The 16,869-nt window shown below is 36.4% G+C and overlaps 1 protein-coding gene across 2 annotated transcripts in view; it reads right to left on the bottom strand.

The window, feature by feature from the left end:
• PLA2G4A (phospholipase A2 group IVA) overlaps nt 1-16,869 on the bottom strand; it is a 157,064-nt gene that overhangs the window by 118,345 nt on the left and 21,850 nt on the right. For both annotated transcript variants that reach the window (XM_036834124.1, XM_036834131.1), the window contains exon 2: nt 13,693-13,795. In XM_036834124.1, the coding sequence (XP_036690019.1) occupies nt 13,693-13,725 (33 nt within the window). In that variant the 5' untranslated portion in view covers nt 13,726-13,795. The remainder of the gene's footprint in view (nt 1-13,692; nt 13,796-16,869) is intronic.

Here is a 16,869-nt window from a genome sequence, read left to right as displayed (position 1 = left end):
AAAACACAAAACAATTAAGAAAATGGTAATAGGAACATACATATCGATAATAACCATAAATGTAAATCGATTAAATGCTCCAACCAAAAGACATAGACTGGCTGAATGGATACAAAAACAAGACCCATATATATGCTGTCTACAAGAGACCCACTTCAGACCTAGGGAAACATACAGACTGAAAGTGACGGGATGGAAAAAGATATTCCATGCAAACGGAAATCAAAAGAAAGCTGGAGTAGCAATTCTCATATCTGACAAAATACACTTTAAAATAAAGACTATAACAAGAGACAAAGAAGGACACTACATAATGATCAAGGGATCAATCCAAGAAGAAGATATAACAGTTGTAAATATTTATGCACCCAAAATAGGAGCACCTCAATATGTAAGGCAAATGCTAACAGCCATAAAAGGGGAAATCAACAGTAACACAATCATAGTAGGGGACTTTAACACCCCACTTTCACCAACGGACAGATCATCCAAAATGAAAACAAATAAGGAAACACGAGCTTTACATGATACATTAAACAAGATGGACTTAATTGATATTTATAGGACATTCCATCCAAAAACAGCAGATTACACTTTCTTCTTAAGTGCTCATGGAACATTCTCCAGGATAGATCATATCTTGGGTCACAAATCAAGCCTTGGTAAATTTAAGAGAATTGAAAACGTATCAAGTATCTTTTCCGACCACAATGCTATGAGACTAGATATCAATTACAGGAAAAGATCTGGAAAAAATACAAACACATGGAGGCTACACAATACACTACTAAATAACCAAGAGATCATTGAAGAAATCAAAGAAGAAATCAAAAAATACCTGGAAACAAATGACAATGAAAACACACGACCCAAAACCTATGGGATCCAGCAAAAGCAGTTCTAAGATGGGAGTTTATAGAAATAAACTCCTACCTCAGGAAACAACAAACATCTCAAATAAAGAACCTAACCTTACACCTAAAGCAATTAGAGAAAGAAGAACAAAAAAAAACCCAAAATTAGCAGAAGGAAAGAAATCATAAAAATCAGATCAGAAACAAATGAAAAAGAAATGAAGGAAACAATAGCAAAGATCAATAAAACCAAAAGGTGGTTCGTTGAGAAGATAAACAAAATTGATAAACCATTAAGTAGACTCACCAAGAAAAAAAGGGAGAAGACTCAAATCAATAGAATTAGAAATAAAAATGGAGAAGTAACAACTGACACTGCAGAAATACAAACGATCATGAGAGATTACTACAAGCAACTAGAAGAAATGGACAAATTCTTATAAAAGCACAACCTTCCAAGACTGAACCAGGAAGAAATAGAAAATATAAACAGACCAATCACAAGCACTAAAATTGAAACTGTGATTAAAAATCTTCCAACAAACAAAAGCCCAGGACCAGATGGCTTCACAGGTAACTTTTATCAAACATTTAGAGAAGAGCTAACACCTATCCTTCTCAAACTTCCAAAATATAGCAGAGGGAGGAACACTCCCAAACTCATTCTACTAGGCCACCATCACCCTGATATCAAAACCAGACAAAGATGTCACAAAGAAAGAAAACTACAGGCCAATATCACTGATGAACATAGATGCAAAAATCCTCAGCAAAATATTAGCAAACAGAATCCAACAGCACATTAAAAGGATCATACACCATGACCAAGTGGGGTTTATCCCAGGAATGCAAGGATTCTCCAGTATACACAAATCAATCAATGTGATAAACCATATTAACAAATTGAAGGAGAAAAACCACATGATCATCTCAATAGATGCAGAAAAAGCTTTCGACAGAATTCAAAACCCATTTATGATAAAAACTCTCTAGAAAGTAGACATAGAGGGAACTTACCTCAACATAATAAAGGCCGTAGATGACAAACCCACAGCCAACATCGCTCTCAATGGTGAAAAACTGAAACCATTTCCACTAAGATCAGGAACAAACCAAAGTTGTCCAATCTCACCACTATTGTTCAACATAATTTTGGAAGTTTTAGCCACAGCAATCAGAGAAGAGAAAAATATAAAAAGGAATCCAAATCAGAAAAGACAAAATAAAGCTGTCACTGTTTGCAGATGACATGATACTATACACAGAGAACCATAAAGATGCTACCAGGAAACTACTAGAGCGAATCCATGAATTTGGTAAAGTAGCAGGATACAAAATTAATGCACAGAAATCTCTTGCATTCCTATACACTAATGACACTAATCATGAAAAATCTGAAAGACAAATTAAAGGGACATTCCCATTTACCACTGCAACAAAAAGAACAAAATACCTAGGAATAAACCGACCTAAAGAGACAAAAGACCTGTATGCAGAAAACTATAAGACACTGATGAAAGAAATTAAAGATGATACAAACAGATGGAGAGATATACCATGTTCTTGGATTGGAAGAATCGACATTGTGAAAATGACTATACTACCCAAAGCAATCTACAGATTCAATGCAATCCCTATCAAACTACCACTGGCATTTTTTACAGAACTAGAACAAAAAATTTCACAATGTGTATGGAAACACAAAAGACCCCAAATAGCCAAAGCAATCTTGAGAAAGAAAAACTGAGCTGGAGGAATCAGGCTCCCAGATTTCAGACTATACTACAAAGCTACAGTAATCGGGATAGTATGGTACTGGCACAAAAACAGAAATATAGATCAATGGAACAGGATAGAAGGCCCAGAGATAAACCCACGCACATATGGTCACCTTATCTCTGGCAAAAGAAGAAAGAATATACAATGGAGAAAAGACAGCGTCTTCAATAAGTGGTGCTGGGAAAACTGGACCGCTACATGTAAAAGAATGAAATTAGAACACTCCCTAACACCATACACAAAAATAAACTCAAAATGGATTAAAGACCTAAATGTAAGGCCAGACACTATTAAACTCTTAGAGGAAAACATAGGAAGAACACTCCATGACATAAATCACAGCAAGATCCTTTTTGAACCACCTCCTAGAGAAATGGAAATAAAACCAAAAATAAACAAATGGGACCTAATGAAACTTAAAAGCTTTTGCACAGCAAAGTAAACCATAAACAAGATGAAAAGACAACCCTCAGAAGGGGAGAAAATATTTGCAAATGAAGTAAGTGACAAAGGGTTAATCTCCAAAATATACAAGCAGCTCATGCAGCTCAATATTAAAAAAACAAACAACCCAATCCAAGAATGGGTAGAAGATCTAAATAGACATTTCTCCAAAGAAGATATACAGATTGCCAACAAAGACATGAAAGGATGGTCAACATCACTAATCGTTAGAGAAATGCAAATGAAAACTACAATGAGGTATCACCTCACACCAGTCAGAATGGCCATCATCAGAAAATCTACAAACAATAAATGCTGGAGAGAGTGTGGAGAAAAGGGAACTCTCTTGCACTGTTGGTGGGGATGTAAACTGATACAGCCACTATGGAGAACAGTATGGAGGTCCTTAAAAACTAAAAATAGAACTACCATATGACCCAGCAATCCCACTACTGGGCATATCCCTGAGAAACCAAAATTCAGAAAGAGTCATGTACCACAATGTTCACTGCAGCTCTATTTACAATAGCCAGGACATGGAAGCAACCTAAGTGTCCATCAACAGATGAATGGATAAAGAAGATGTGGCACATATATACAATGGAATATTACTCAGCCATAAAAAGAAACAAAATTGAGTTATTTGTAGTGAGGTGGATGGACATAGAGTCTGTCATACAGAGTGAAGTAAGTCAGAAAGAGAAAATCAAATACCATATGCTAACACATATATATGGAATCTAAAAAAAAAAAAAGGTTCTGAAGAACCTTTGGGCAGGACAGGAATAAAGACGCAGACGTAGAGAATGGACTTGAGGACACGGTGAGTGGGAACAGTAAGCTGTTAGTAAGTGAGAGATTGGCACGGACATATATACACTACCAAGTGTGAAATAATAGCTAGTGGGAAGCAGCTGCATAGCACAGGGAGATCAGCTAGGTGCTCTCTGACCACCTAGAGGCATGGGATAGGGAGGGTGGGAGGGAGATGCAAGAGGGAGGAGATATGGGGATATATGTATATGTATAGCTGATTCACTTTGTTACAAAGCAGAAACTAACATACCATTGTAAAGCAATTATACTCCAATAAAGATTTTTAAACAAATAAGTAAATAAATGATGAATTAATAAATGAATGAATAAATAAAGTCTCTCTAGTAATTGGGTTATTTTTTCTAGCATTCAACTCTCCATTTTTAATCTGCTTTTATTTCCATCAGCCTCAATTCTGTCTGCCTAACTACAATGAATGTGAACTTGCATACTGTTCACAGGAAATAAGGAGCAAATTGACCACTTCCTTGTTTTTTTTTTTTTTTCCCCCTTGGTTTTTATAAGTTAATTTTGGAAACATTAAAAATCTTCAGGTGACGTGTAAACTACTTCAAAACAGGATTATCAAAATCATGCCCCTCTCTTTCTAAGTGCTGTAAAGAGCCATGTTTCCTGGAGCCAATATCACATATAATTTCAAACTAGTATGGACTGGGCTAGCTTCCGACTTGGATAAGTGACTTTTGGTTATGTCTCAGGGATGGTGCCAGAGGAAATAATGTTACTGAATACAAAACCAGTGTTCCCTAGGGGGGAACCTAATGGCTCAGCACAATGCTACTTGGTAGTTGACAAAAAGAGATGCCATATTTAAATTGAGATGTCAAATATAAGCTTAATACCCTGATTTAGTCAACAAGATTAAGCCTTGCCTTCAGGTCTTGAATTACCTTACTCTGAGTGTCTTTCTTTATCCATAATCTTTTTCATGGTGAAAATCATGACCCTTTTTTTTTCACAGTTACAATTTCAAGTCATCATGAAAACTGCTACTGTATTAAATTCATTCTGGAAAATTATATTGACGTCTGTAACTAAAATGATTGGTCACTGGAAAAAAGAACCAGTCAATTTATGCAAAATCAATTTGATGTTTGTCCTATTCTGTTGAAAGTTCTACTGTTACAAAGAAGAACCAAAGAACAATCATAAAACAAATCTGATGGAAGAGAAGGTAGATTCTGCATACAAATATTATTTTTCTATTCAACTGCCATTGCCTAATTTAATTCAAATTAAAACTAAAGACTGTTAGTATAAGGACTACAGAATCTCATTACTGAATACAGAGATCACCATAATCACCAACAGGCAGCTTCAAACAGATATCAGCAATTTTAAAAAGAATGGCTGCTTTGATGTCATCCAAGAGTGAAGATACTTTTTTAGATAAGATACTTATTTTCAGTGTCACTTCCTGGTGTGGTTTCATTCTAATACATTTAAGAGGCACAAACATCATGCTACTATTCTCCCACATTTTTTAAAGAGCAATCAGTTTTTCTACTGAAAATCAACAGTGCTATCTAAACTTGCTTTAAGAACTGTCAGTCATGGATTGGCTATATGTACAAATGTCCAAAATTGGCTATATGTCCAAAACACCCACCTAATTTGGCAACAGAATTTAACTTTAGCAAATATCATTAAAGAAAATTATAATCAGAAATATGACTTAAGTTTCTTCTCCCTTGTGAACAAGAAATTTTCCATTTGCACAATAAGTACATCTGTCAAATATAGTAATAACATTGTATTATAATATATGTATCTTTAAATATTCAAGTAAACAGAGAGTTCATTTTCACGGAAATTAGAAGATTTTAGGTCCTATTTTAATCAGGATTACTGGGGCTGCTCTAGCAGTGAAACCAGTACCAAAAAAAAAAAAAAAAAAAATTGATGGTGATAACTTGGGTCTAAAATACTCATTTAATGACATATTCACCATGAATGTGACTCTAATATCTTCAAGATACCCAAAATAAATAATCACCCAAATTTTTAACACCTAAATTTTAATTGATATAGATTCTAGTCCAATGGTAATTAAGCAGCTATACTACCACAAAAAAAAATTTTTTTAACATTAGTTTTTTTCTTCCCTCAACACTGTAAGCAGATAGGGTAGGGGGTCCCTGGAGAAAGAGAACTAGGTATGGCTTTCATGACATAAGAGAAGCCATTTTTGGCCTAAGCCATTTTGAGATCTAAGCCTGGCCACAATGCTTGTCCTTGAACAGGTCTCAGTAATTAATGATCTTAAGAGAAAAAAAGAATGAAGAGACAAAGGATTGTCATCAGGCAAGAGAAATAACAAAAGCAAAGATAATATATCAGTTATTAAGTACTCCCAGTTCTGTTTCAATGGTAAAGATAAGCCTGAAGCACTCAACCACCAGATCAACTAGAACCTAGGGGAAGATGATGTTGACCTTTTCTGACCTTCGTGACTTCAATCAACTAAAGCTTGGACTCTGTTGACCTCTTCTGCAATTCTATACTGAATTCTCCTCTGCTTAAGCCCCTTCATGAAGATGCATGCACCCTTAGCTTAAAACTTCCCTGACTTTGTTGTTTGGGAGACAGCTCTTTGGGAAAGATCCCCTGTGTTCTCCTTACTTACTGCAAGTAATAAATCCTTTCTTCTTTTGATCTTTTGCTTGGTTGTGTCTTTTGGTTCGACACCCACCAAGAGGTGAACCCAGTTTTCAGGTCACAATAATCCTGAAAAAATCTACACCCTCCTAGGAGTAATTATGGCTGAGTTTAGGCCTGTGAAGTATAGGTATACCTTCGCCCTCCTGGAGGGGCTCACTAGAACACATGAAGTAGCATGTGCACTTGAAAAATTCTCCCCATACATCCTTAAAGTCCTTTGGGTGGCAGAGATACTTACTTGGTTTAGAATTACTGACCTAGGTGATATGTCATGTTCATTAAAATCTAAGATGTCTTTGCACTGATGATTTTCAGATGTGAGTTTTAAATTAGTAGATCTAACAAACTTGGAAATATGGATATACTTACTATTTTGGAGAATATATCCTTATTTTAAGGGACTTCTTAAAAACCTCTTTGTCTTACTTGTTCTTTTCATTAAGTGAAAAGTGATTAAAAGACACAGACATGAGTCAGAAGGGTATTTACAATACAGTGCTTTATATTCTCTATCTCAGTTTTCTACCCTTGCAATACTGTGATTTATAGGAAAAATATATATTTGGTTATTCAGATGATCAATATATATCAATATTTTTTTATAATATAATTTTATAATTATATATTTTATAATTATAGAATTGAGTTGAATTCTTCGTCACTCTGCCAGTCTCCAAGAATTGCTTGTTGGTGTAAAGAAGGCTCCACGCACATGTTGGAATTGGGTCCGGGAACCCCTTTCAGCCTTGGTTTCTTCATCTGTAAAATGGCAATTATAATATTACCAACTACATGGGATTTTTCAAGGGTCTCCTGATACAAATCCAGATTCCAATATTAGAATTTCACATAAGGCAATATTGAACATCAAGTTTGGGGGATAATTTTACCATCTGTGGAAATCTTTTAAGATGAGATGATTATCTATTTTCTTGGAATTATCTAGAGGCATTATTGATTTAGAGCAAAAGAATTAGTTGAATTCCACTTGTGATAATGGCAGACTAAATAATCTGGGTTACCACTTCCCACAGAAAATAAATAAAAACTGGATAAGGTTTTACAAAATAAGTAAACATTTTCCTAAATGTAACTGTGATGGTTAATTTTATTTGTCAGCTTGACTGGCCACAAGGTGCTCAGTTTAAACATTATTTCTGTGTGTGTCTATGAGGGTGCTTCCAGATGAGATCAGCACTTGAATCAGTGGACTCAGGAAAGGAAAGTACCATCCCCAGTGTGGGTTGGCCTCCAATCTGTTGAGGGCCTGAAAAGAATAAAAGGAGGAATTTGCCCCCTTTTTTCCTGTCTCACTGCTTGAGCTGAGACATCTCATTTTATCTCCTGACTTGAACTGAATTACACCCTTGTCTGCCCTGGGTCTCCAGTTTGCAGATGGCAGATTGTGGGACTTCCCAGTTTCCATAACCTCATAAGACAATTGTTCACAATAAATCTCGTATCTAGATCAATCAATCTGTTATGGTCTGAATGTTTGTGTCCTCCCAAAATACATGTGGAAATCCTAAGCCCCCAAAGATGATGGTATTAGGAGATGGGATATTTGGGAGGGGCAAGGAACCCCCATGAATGGATAAGTGCCTTTATAAAAGAATCCAGGGCTTCCCTGGTGGCGCAGTGGTTGAGAATCCGCCTGCCAATGCAGGGGACGCGGGTTCGAGCCCTGGTCTGGGAGGATCCCACATGCCACGGAGCAACTGGGCCCATGAGCCACAACTACTGAGCCTGCGCGTCTGGAGCCTGTGCTCCGCAACAAGAGAGGCCGCGATAGTGAGAGGCCCGCGCACCGCGATGAAGAGTGGCCCCCGCTCGCCGCAAATAGAGAAAGCCCTCGCACAGAAACGAAGACCCAACACAGCCAAAAATAAATAAATTTATTAAAAAAAAAAAAAAAAGAATCCAGAGAGATTCCTTGCCCCTTCCAGCTTGTGGACACCGTGGCTAAAGCCCTCATCAAAAGCAACCATTCCAGTGTCTCAGTCTTGGACTTCCCAGACTCCGTAAGTATGACCAATAAATTTCTGCTGTTCGTAAGCTACCCAGTCTGTGGTATTGTTACGGCGGCCCAAATGAATTAAGACATTATCTATCTATCTATCTATCTAACTATCTATCTATCTATCTACCTCCTACTGGTTCTGTTTCTAATCAATCAGAGAACCCTGATTAATACAGTAACACAGAAGTAACAAGATGGGAAGGCCTTAACTCCCAGGACAGAGATCAAGGGGAGCAAAGAAACACAGGTTTTGCCACAGGGGCATTTGTTGATCCAGAGAGGAGGAGGCTGAGGGATTAGGACCCTTCTAAGGATAAGGACCCTAGTAAGCCACTCCCTTGTTTCAAGCCTAAAACTCTACAGATTGCACCATAGGAATAAGTATGAACAGCCCCTCCACATACTGGCAGCCTCTTTTAGTGTCATCCAGGGGACCCAGAAAACAATTGACTTGAAACTAGGATTATATTTGTCCCAGACTGCTAGCTTCCCGAGCAGCCTGACAGAAACCAATAAAATTCTGAAGAATTATTTCTATAGATAATTTTTCATTATAATAATGTTAAGCAAAATCAAAGATAATTAGGAACACAAGGAGGTATGACACCAAGACTACAAACCAGCACAATTAATTAACAGGCACAGAAACAGCCCCTTCCATGAAACAGCCACACTACACTTACCATGTCTAAGGAAATGGAAGTCAAACTTAAGTATGACTACATGAAACTGGAAACTATAAAAAATGGCTCAGAAGTTTTAAAAGAGAACCAAATCGAAATTCAAGAACTGAGAAGTAAACTTGGTGACCTTCTAGGGATCTCTAATCTGTGCTCTGTGGTGAAGAAGCAGAAATATGGACCTTACTTTAAATGTGTGTACTTCTGCCTCAGGTTAGAGGCTTGTGGCAGGGAATGGCTGGTATCAGGAAGAGGTTAGAAGCTTATTCCTAACTGCCCTCTTCCTCACTTGTCTAGAATTTGTTAGTGCTCACAAAAAATATGCTATTTGCCATAAAACTCGTTATTCCTTTGTGCACAGTGCTGTGATTTTCTAATAGTTTTGTCACCTTTATATTCTGATTTCCCAGCACACTATCTCACCAACCCCCTAGAAATATCCTACCTTATTAAGTTTCTAAAGAATGCTTGTGTACATAATGATTTATTATTTATAAAAGCCCCGTGGAACAGACACAGCAGGTACTACTCATACTCCATATGAAGCAGCTAAAAGTCAGTTTAAGTGCTCAAGAGCACGTAACTAAAGTCTGGAACTACCACTAAAACACTAGTTCTTTGATTACCTACTCCAGTGTTTTTTTTTTTTCCCCCCCCCATGTTTCCATAATAATCTAGAATAATAGCTTTCTACTTTTTTGGTAACATTTCCAGTCATCCTACAATGACCTTTTTCAAATGTCCCTGTATTTTAGCAGGCAGTCATGCTCGCATACCCAGGTGGTTGACCTCAGTGTGGACACAACCTCAGTTTTCCGTGGATGTGGGGCAGTGACCCTCCATTGCTAATTGGTGGTGGGAAGAGCTCTAGATTTTTTTTCACTCCAGGGAAGTGACTCATCTTTTCAGAGTAAAAAGATGGAAATTTTTTACAAGTATTTTATATTTGATCTATCTTTGCAATATTGATATCTTCCTGGTCCAAAAGAACTTCAGTAGATTCTGGAGACACAAATACCCTTCAGAATGGAAAGTACCTCAGAACAACTCTAGACCTATGGGAACTGCATTGTGCCATATATGTATTACTCCATTTTCTCCTACATTCTTAAAAGCTGGCACCATTGGAAACAAGAGAACTTGCTGCATCAGCCCACAGGATTCTCCAACATGTCCCTGCATTACAGGTGTGGTGAGGATGAGTCCAGTCTTCACCGCCTTGAGGCAGACAAAACTGCGTCGGCCTGTCTGGCACCCTTCATTACTAGTAAGTTGGCTCAGTTTTCCCCATCTTTCCTTTTTAATAAAAGTATTCTCGGTTATATATTTTGAAAAGTATCCTTCTGTGAAAACTAGAGCAGGAAATTTTGTCACTAAAACAATTTACACACACACATGCACAGTTTTTTTCCACACACACAGCAAAAACAAGCATGAATGAAAGTATAAAGCTCGTAGGACCCTCTCACTGAAAAGGGCTATACACCGGAACGCTAATTGATTGTCCAATTCTGATGCTGGAGAAGGTCAGGAAAAATGTGATACAGATATATGGTTTTAGCATGCTTCATCATATTAAGATGCCACATAGGTAATTATTATGGCCTAAATATTTGTCTATAGTTAACAAAATTTGTAAGAAAAGGTGACACAAATGAGTCTTAAAACGTCCAGATGCAATTTGGTTTTAAATATGCTCTGCCATGTTAAAAAAAGAAACTAAATAGCCAGTTAACACAGTCATCTGACATGAGACATGTGAGGCCTGCATAGCAGTTAGTAATAAGGCCTGGTCATATTAGGCAGAAAAGTGAAGGTCATTTGAAATAATAATTTCTTTGAAATGTATTATGCTCCAGCCATACCGAAATTCTTTCATTTCCTTACATCATGTACTTTCTCACCTCCAGACTACTTCACATATGCTTTTCCCAGTCCAGAAAAGTCATTTTCTCTCTCTTCACCTAACTTCTACTAAACCTTCAGGTCTGTGCTTCCATGTCACTTCCTTTAGGAATTCCAGAAGGATCCCTGTTATTAGTTATTCATGTTGTATATTCCCAGAGTAATCTTCATTGTCTCCTATCAGAGCCCTTACGGTTATTATAAATTATTTTGCTGCTAGACATAAGCTCAATTCAAGGATTATTTTGATTTCCCAGCGCCTACTGACAGGGAGTAGTACACAATGGGCACTCAATAAATGGTGATAAGTGCTCAGAAAAAAATATTAAAATAGATTTGGAGATAAACTGAATTGAAAGTATAAATGTTAAGATTTAGAATTATTATTGGTCTTTGTCTCAAGCTCAGGGCTATACACCTTAACCTTATCTTCCTTAGTTTCAAGTGCCAGATTTCATGTTAAGGTTTAAGAATGAACACTTTGATTGAATTCTCTGAGTTATAGAAATTATCCATCTCTCTTGAGGTGGTAGGGTAAGAAAAAACTAATCTGCACCTACCTTCATTGTTTAAATTCATCTACAGAACACCATAACGGTGGAAGGAAAACTGGAATTATTCACTGATAACAGGAATGTGTAAGTTGAAAATCTAAAAAAACTTCAAACTATTAGAATTAATAAAGAAATTCTGTAAGTTCACTGGATCTATAAAAAACACTTGTATTTCCACATAAATACAACGTTAGTTTTTTAGTTTCTAGTGAAACATTAGTTTAACATTAGTTTCATGATTGTAAATGGATTGGAAGATTCAATATTACTATCATGTCATCTCCCCTAACCCATCTACAGAATAATTTCAGTATTAATAAAAATCCCAGCATTTGTGTGTGTGTGTGTATGTTGACAAATTGATTTAAAAACCTATATGGAAATGCAGAGGCCTAAGAAAAGCCAAGACAATCTTGAAGAAGAAAACGTTGGAGGATTTACACTACCATACGTAAAGACACATTTCAAAGCTATAGACATTAAGATAGATTGGTACTGGGGCAAACAAAGACTAATAGACCAATAGAACAGAAAAGAAACCAAGCCACACATATATGGTTGCCTGATATTTAGCAAAGGCACCATTGCCATTTGGTGAGGACATGAGGGTTATCAGTAGACTAGATAAATAGTTTGTGGTATACCGTATTCAGATAATGAGATACTACATGGCAACGTAGAAGTGTGGAATTCTGCTACTCACAATAACATGAATGAATCTCGCAGACAAAATGTTGAATGCAGACATCTACATGAGGGTCAAGAACAGGAAACCTGATCTTTGGTAATAGAAGACAAATATTGGTTAGTTTTGTGGAGTTTATTGACTGGAAGGGACCTGAACAACTCTTCCAGGGTACTTATAATGTGTATTTTTATCTGTATGATGGTTTCATGGGTGGAATACATATGTGAAAATCCATCAAGCTGAACAATTAAAATTTATGCACTTTATATATGCTATGCCTCGGTTTAAAAAAGGAGTCAAACGTTAAGAGAAGCTTGCAAAAAAAAAAAAAAAAAAAACTTTTAAGGAGTTTTAAGAAGAGCAGACTGACCAGCAGAGATGGGGGTGGGGGAGGGGACCTGAAGAATCTATTTGATTCAGCACCAAAGAGGCCCTTGATGAGACCTTTTCATAAAGTAGAAAACCTGAGTCCAGTTTTCAATGATTCAAGTTGTGAAAGGAAGAAAGAACTACAAAAAATTATAGTACATTAATCCTTGCTATCCAAGCAGGGAAAGAAAGAGGATGGCAGCTCGAAAGGGCTGTAGGGTAAGAGAAGAGTGTTTCATTCTCAATAAAAATGAGGCTTTGTATTATTCCTTAATATCCATAAAAACTATTTCTAGTCCATATAAATCTAACTGGATCTCAAGTGTTAAATTCAGCAAAGAAGTTTTTCTCCTCTGCTTTTTTGATCAGAAGAGAGAGTGTACACTTCCAACGGAGTTTGGAAAATTACATACCAAAATTTGAATTATTCAACTTTTTATTAAAAATTGCCCACCTATAAAAGAGTTTCCTTAAATACATCTAACTAAGGGAGAGTTTACAAAATTAATTACTCTGAAAATGCATACCAAAATATAGCCCTTAACTCAATAATTATTTTATCTTCTCTCTTTCAATTCATGTGACGTGTGCAGGCTGATAATTGCTGAGTGATAACTACACTTTTTACTGTTCCATGAATGTTCAATACTGTTACATATGTTTTGGTATTATTTCCCTCCAAGTCCCTCTTTTCTGTAAACTTACAGTGATAAAAAGAGGAGATGAGTTACTTTTATTACAGATTCTACCTTATTTGAACCACACTAAGTTCATATGATTTTCATAAAAAATGCAAGGCTTTTCATAGAGTTTTATACTTTACTAGCAACAGCACCAATACTCAGGCACAAAAGTATGTCTGCCCCCTCCCAGAAGAATATATAAACAGTAAATGACTTACTATAATGTGCTGATAAGGATCTATAAATGACATGTTGGTTTCAATTACAGGAAATCTCTTCACACTTCAAAAGTCTTCTCTGGCACTCTAGCTTCTTTAAAACCTACAAAATAAACAATCCTTATTGTTAAGCCTTCTCTTGGATGTATTCCCAAGATTTAGATGATAATGGGTGTGAACCTTAGGAAGTAAAACTCTACCCAAGGGGACCAGTTAGATTGAGCTCCCTAATTGTTTATATGCATGGGTATACTCACATAATTTAAGAAAGGATAAACATATTCTGATAGTACTTCTTAATTTCCATATTTCTTTGTTCAAATTTATTCTGTGAGTAATTATTGGGAAACTCCAGGGTTTTTTTTTTTTTGCATTTGCCAAGTATTTCATGAGAAATATATTGAAATTACAGAAAATTAAAATTGTTTTTGTACTATTTATAATTTAAAAACCACATGCCACTGTTTCTTTTCTTAACTGGATCAGTATTACACAAATTCACAATAAAAAAGGAACATTTTTCGCTTTAGCTATTTGTTAAGAATTTTAAAAACATATTCATGTTAAATTTTAATTTTAATGCTGATGTTTTAAAAGAAATGTTTGTTCATTCTGAAGTACCAGTTTAACTTGAAAGAAGCTAAATGAAATATTAAACAATTAGAAACAGTGCTGTACAAAATGATGGAAACAAGCAAAAAAGTGGAACTAGAGAATAACCTGAGAACTGATCTCTGGAAAGGAGCTAACTATAGACAGTGAGGCGGAGTGAATTTAGAATATAGTGTTCCAGGCGGGCAATTTGAGGAACTGAGAGAAGACAAGTGGCTAGTGAATGGTGAGCAAGAGTGAAAATGGCTTATGATGAGTTTGGAAATAATAGTCATGGACAGATCATGTACAGCCTTGTAGGCAACTGTTCATCTAGATATAGCTCACCCACTCTCCAGGACACAGCTTAAATGTCACCTCGACAGAGAAGCCTTCCATGACCTTCAGAGTATGCTTGGTCTGCCTGTTACTGGTTCCATTTATACCTTGTACTTCTCTTTCAAGCCTTTCATTCCACTTATACAATGTCTGCCTTTCCTGAGAGAATTAAAGATGCATAAAGTCGGTGGCCACATTTATCTTGTTCATAGAGTTATCCATGCCTACTGCCTAGCACTATGCCTAAAAATATAGTAGGTTCAGGATAAATATTTGTTGGATAGATGGGTGGATGGATGGATGGATATTACATTATGTCAGGTTTATATATGAAGGAAATTCACAGACTAGCACTGACACTCTCTTTTGATGTCTCTCTTTTTCATTCCTAACTATCCTTAATGTCAAAGGATGTTAAATATCACTCTCTAATTAAAAAAAAAGCAGAATAAGTGAAATTCCAGAAGGTGTAAGACTAGTACTCAAAGTGTTTAGAGGAAATTTGTTACTGGCGCCCAAAGTTTGGTGTCAGCAACTTTATTTCCTCTTCTCATTTCTAGCAACTCCATTCATAACCCCTGTGTTTACCACCCAGCTATTCACCACTACTACTGTCACTACCATATCCTACATCAAGACCTGGACAGAGGCTCTCTATATATTAAAGCCAAAAGTAGGAAGCATGTGTACAACAGCTAACTGCCCAGGTCTATTAGGTTAGAAACTACAAGGCAAATAGATATTTAAAAACATCACTCATGGCACTTAATCCTAGAGCAACATCCTTTTGTTCTTTAAATCCATTCAGGGGTATCTCTTTTCCTACCTTACTAAGCTTAAAAATAAAAACAAGAATGGAAAATAACTAAGCTGACACAGAGTCTGAACGTTGTAGGGGAAGACTCCATAGAACAAGCTGAGGAAAGTCACTAAAACAAACAAATAAACAGCAACAGTAACCTTCCCAGAGAAAGGATCAGAATCCATGAGTTGCTATAATATATAATCTAAAATACCTAGTTTTCAGCAACAACACCACTAAAAACAAAAAAGAAAAACAGGAAATTGTGACCTCTTGAGCCACACACAGGAAAAAAAGCAGTCAAAGTAACTATCTCTGAAGGACCCCAGATTATGAACATCAGAAATATTTCACAGCATCTGTTATACGTTCACAGAACAAAAGGAAAGCATGAATTAAAGGAAAGTATGATGCAATAACATATCAAATAGAAAATAGCAATAAAGAAATATAGACATTAGAAAAAATAACCAAATGGAAAATCTGGAGTTAAAACATAACTGAGGACTTCCCTGGTTGCACAGTGGTTAAGAATCCACCTGCCAATGCAGCAGACACAGGTTCGAGCCCTGGTTGGGGAAGATCCCACATGCCGCGGAGCAGCTAAGCCCGTGCACCACAACTACTGAGCCTGCGCTCTACAGCCCGTGAGCCACAACTACTGAGCCCGTGTACTACAACTACCGAAGTCCATGTGCCTAAGCCCGTGCTCCACAACAAGAGAAGCCTGTGCACCACAATGAAGAGTAGCCCCTGCTTGCCGCAACTAGAGAAAGCTCGCACGCAGCAACGAAGACCCAACACAGCCAAAAAAAATAATAATAATTAATTAATTTTAAAAATAACTGAAAATTTTACTAGAGAGGATAAACAGATGTGAGCTTGTAGAAGAATCAGTGAATTGAAAGATGCCTCAATATAGATTATTCAATCTGAAGAACAGAAAAATAAAATTAAAATAATGAAGAAAAAGCCTCAAAGACTGGGGACAACATCAACTACACTAATGTATATGCAAGTGGAATCTCAGAGGGGAGAGAAAAAAAGGAAAGAAAAAATATTTGAAGAAATAGTGGCTGAAAATTTCCCAAGTTTGATTAAAAACATGTTGAAAAGCTCAACCAATTCCAAGTGGGAAAAATACAAAGAGATCCAAACCTAGACATATTCTATCTGTTGAGTATCCAAGACAAAAATAAAATAAAATCTTGGAAGTTACAGAAGAAAAAAGGTTCATCACGTACAAAGTAACCAAAATAAGATTAATAGATGACTTCTCATCAATGGAGCTTGAAGGCAATTGGATGACATATTCAAAGTGCTGAAAGAATAAAACTGTCAACCAAGGATACTATATCCAATAAAATTATCCTTCAAGAAAAGAAGAAAAAAAAAAAGACATTCCCACATCAATACAGACTGAGAATATTTTTGCTAGGAGATAT

This window comes from Balaenoptera musculus, chromosome 1, assembly GCF_009873245.2.
Source record: "Balaenoptera musculus isolate JJ_BM4_2016_0621 chromosome 1, mBalMus1.pri.v3, whole genome shotgun sequence".
Taxonomy (NCBI): domain Eukaryota; kingdom Metazoa; phylum Chordata; class Mammalia; order Artiodactyla; family Balaenopteridae; genus Balaenoptera; species Balaenoptera musculus.
The sequence above is the reverse complement of the archived record's forward strand: the minus strand, read 5'-3'. Positions and strand labels throughout refer to the sequence as shown.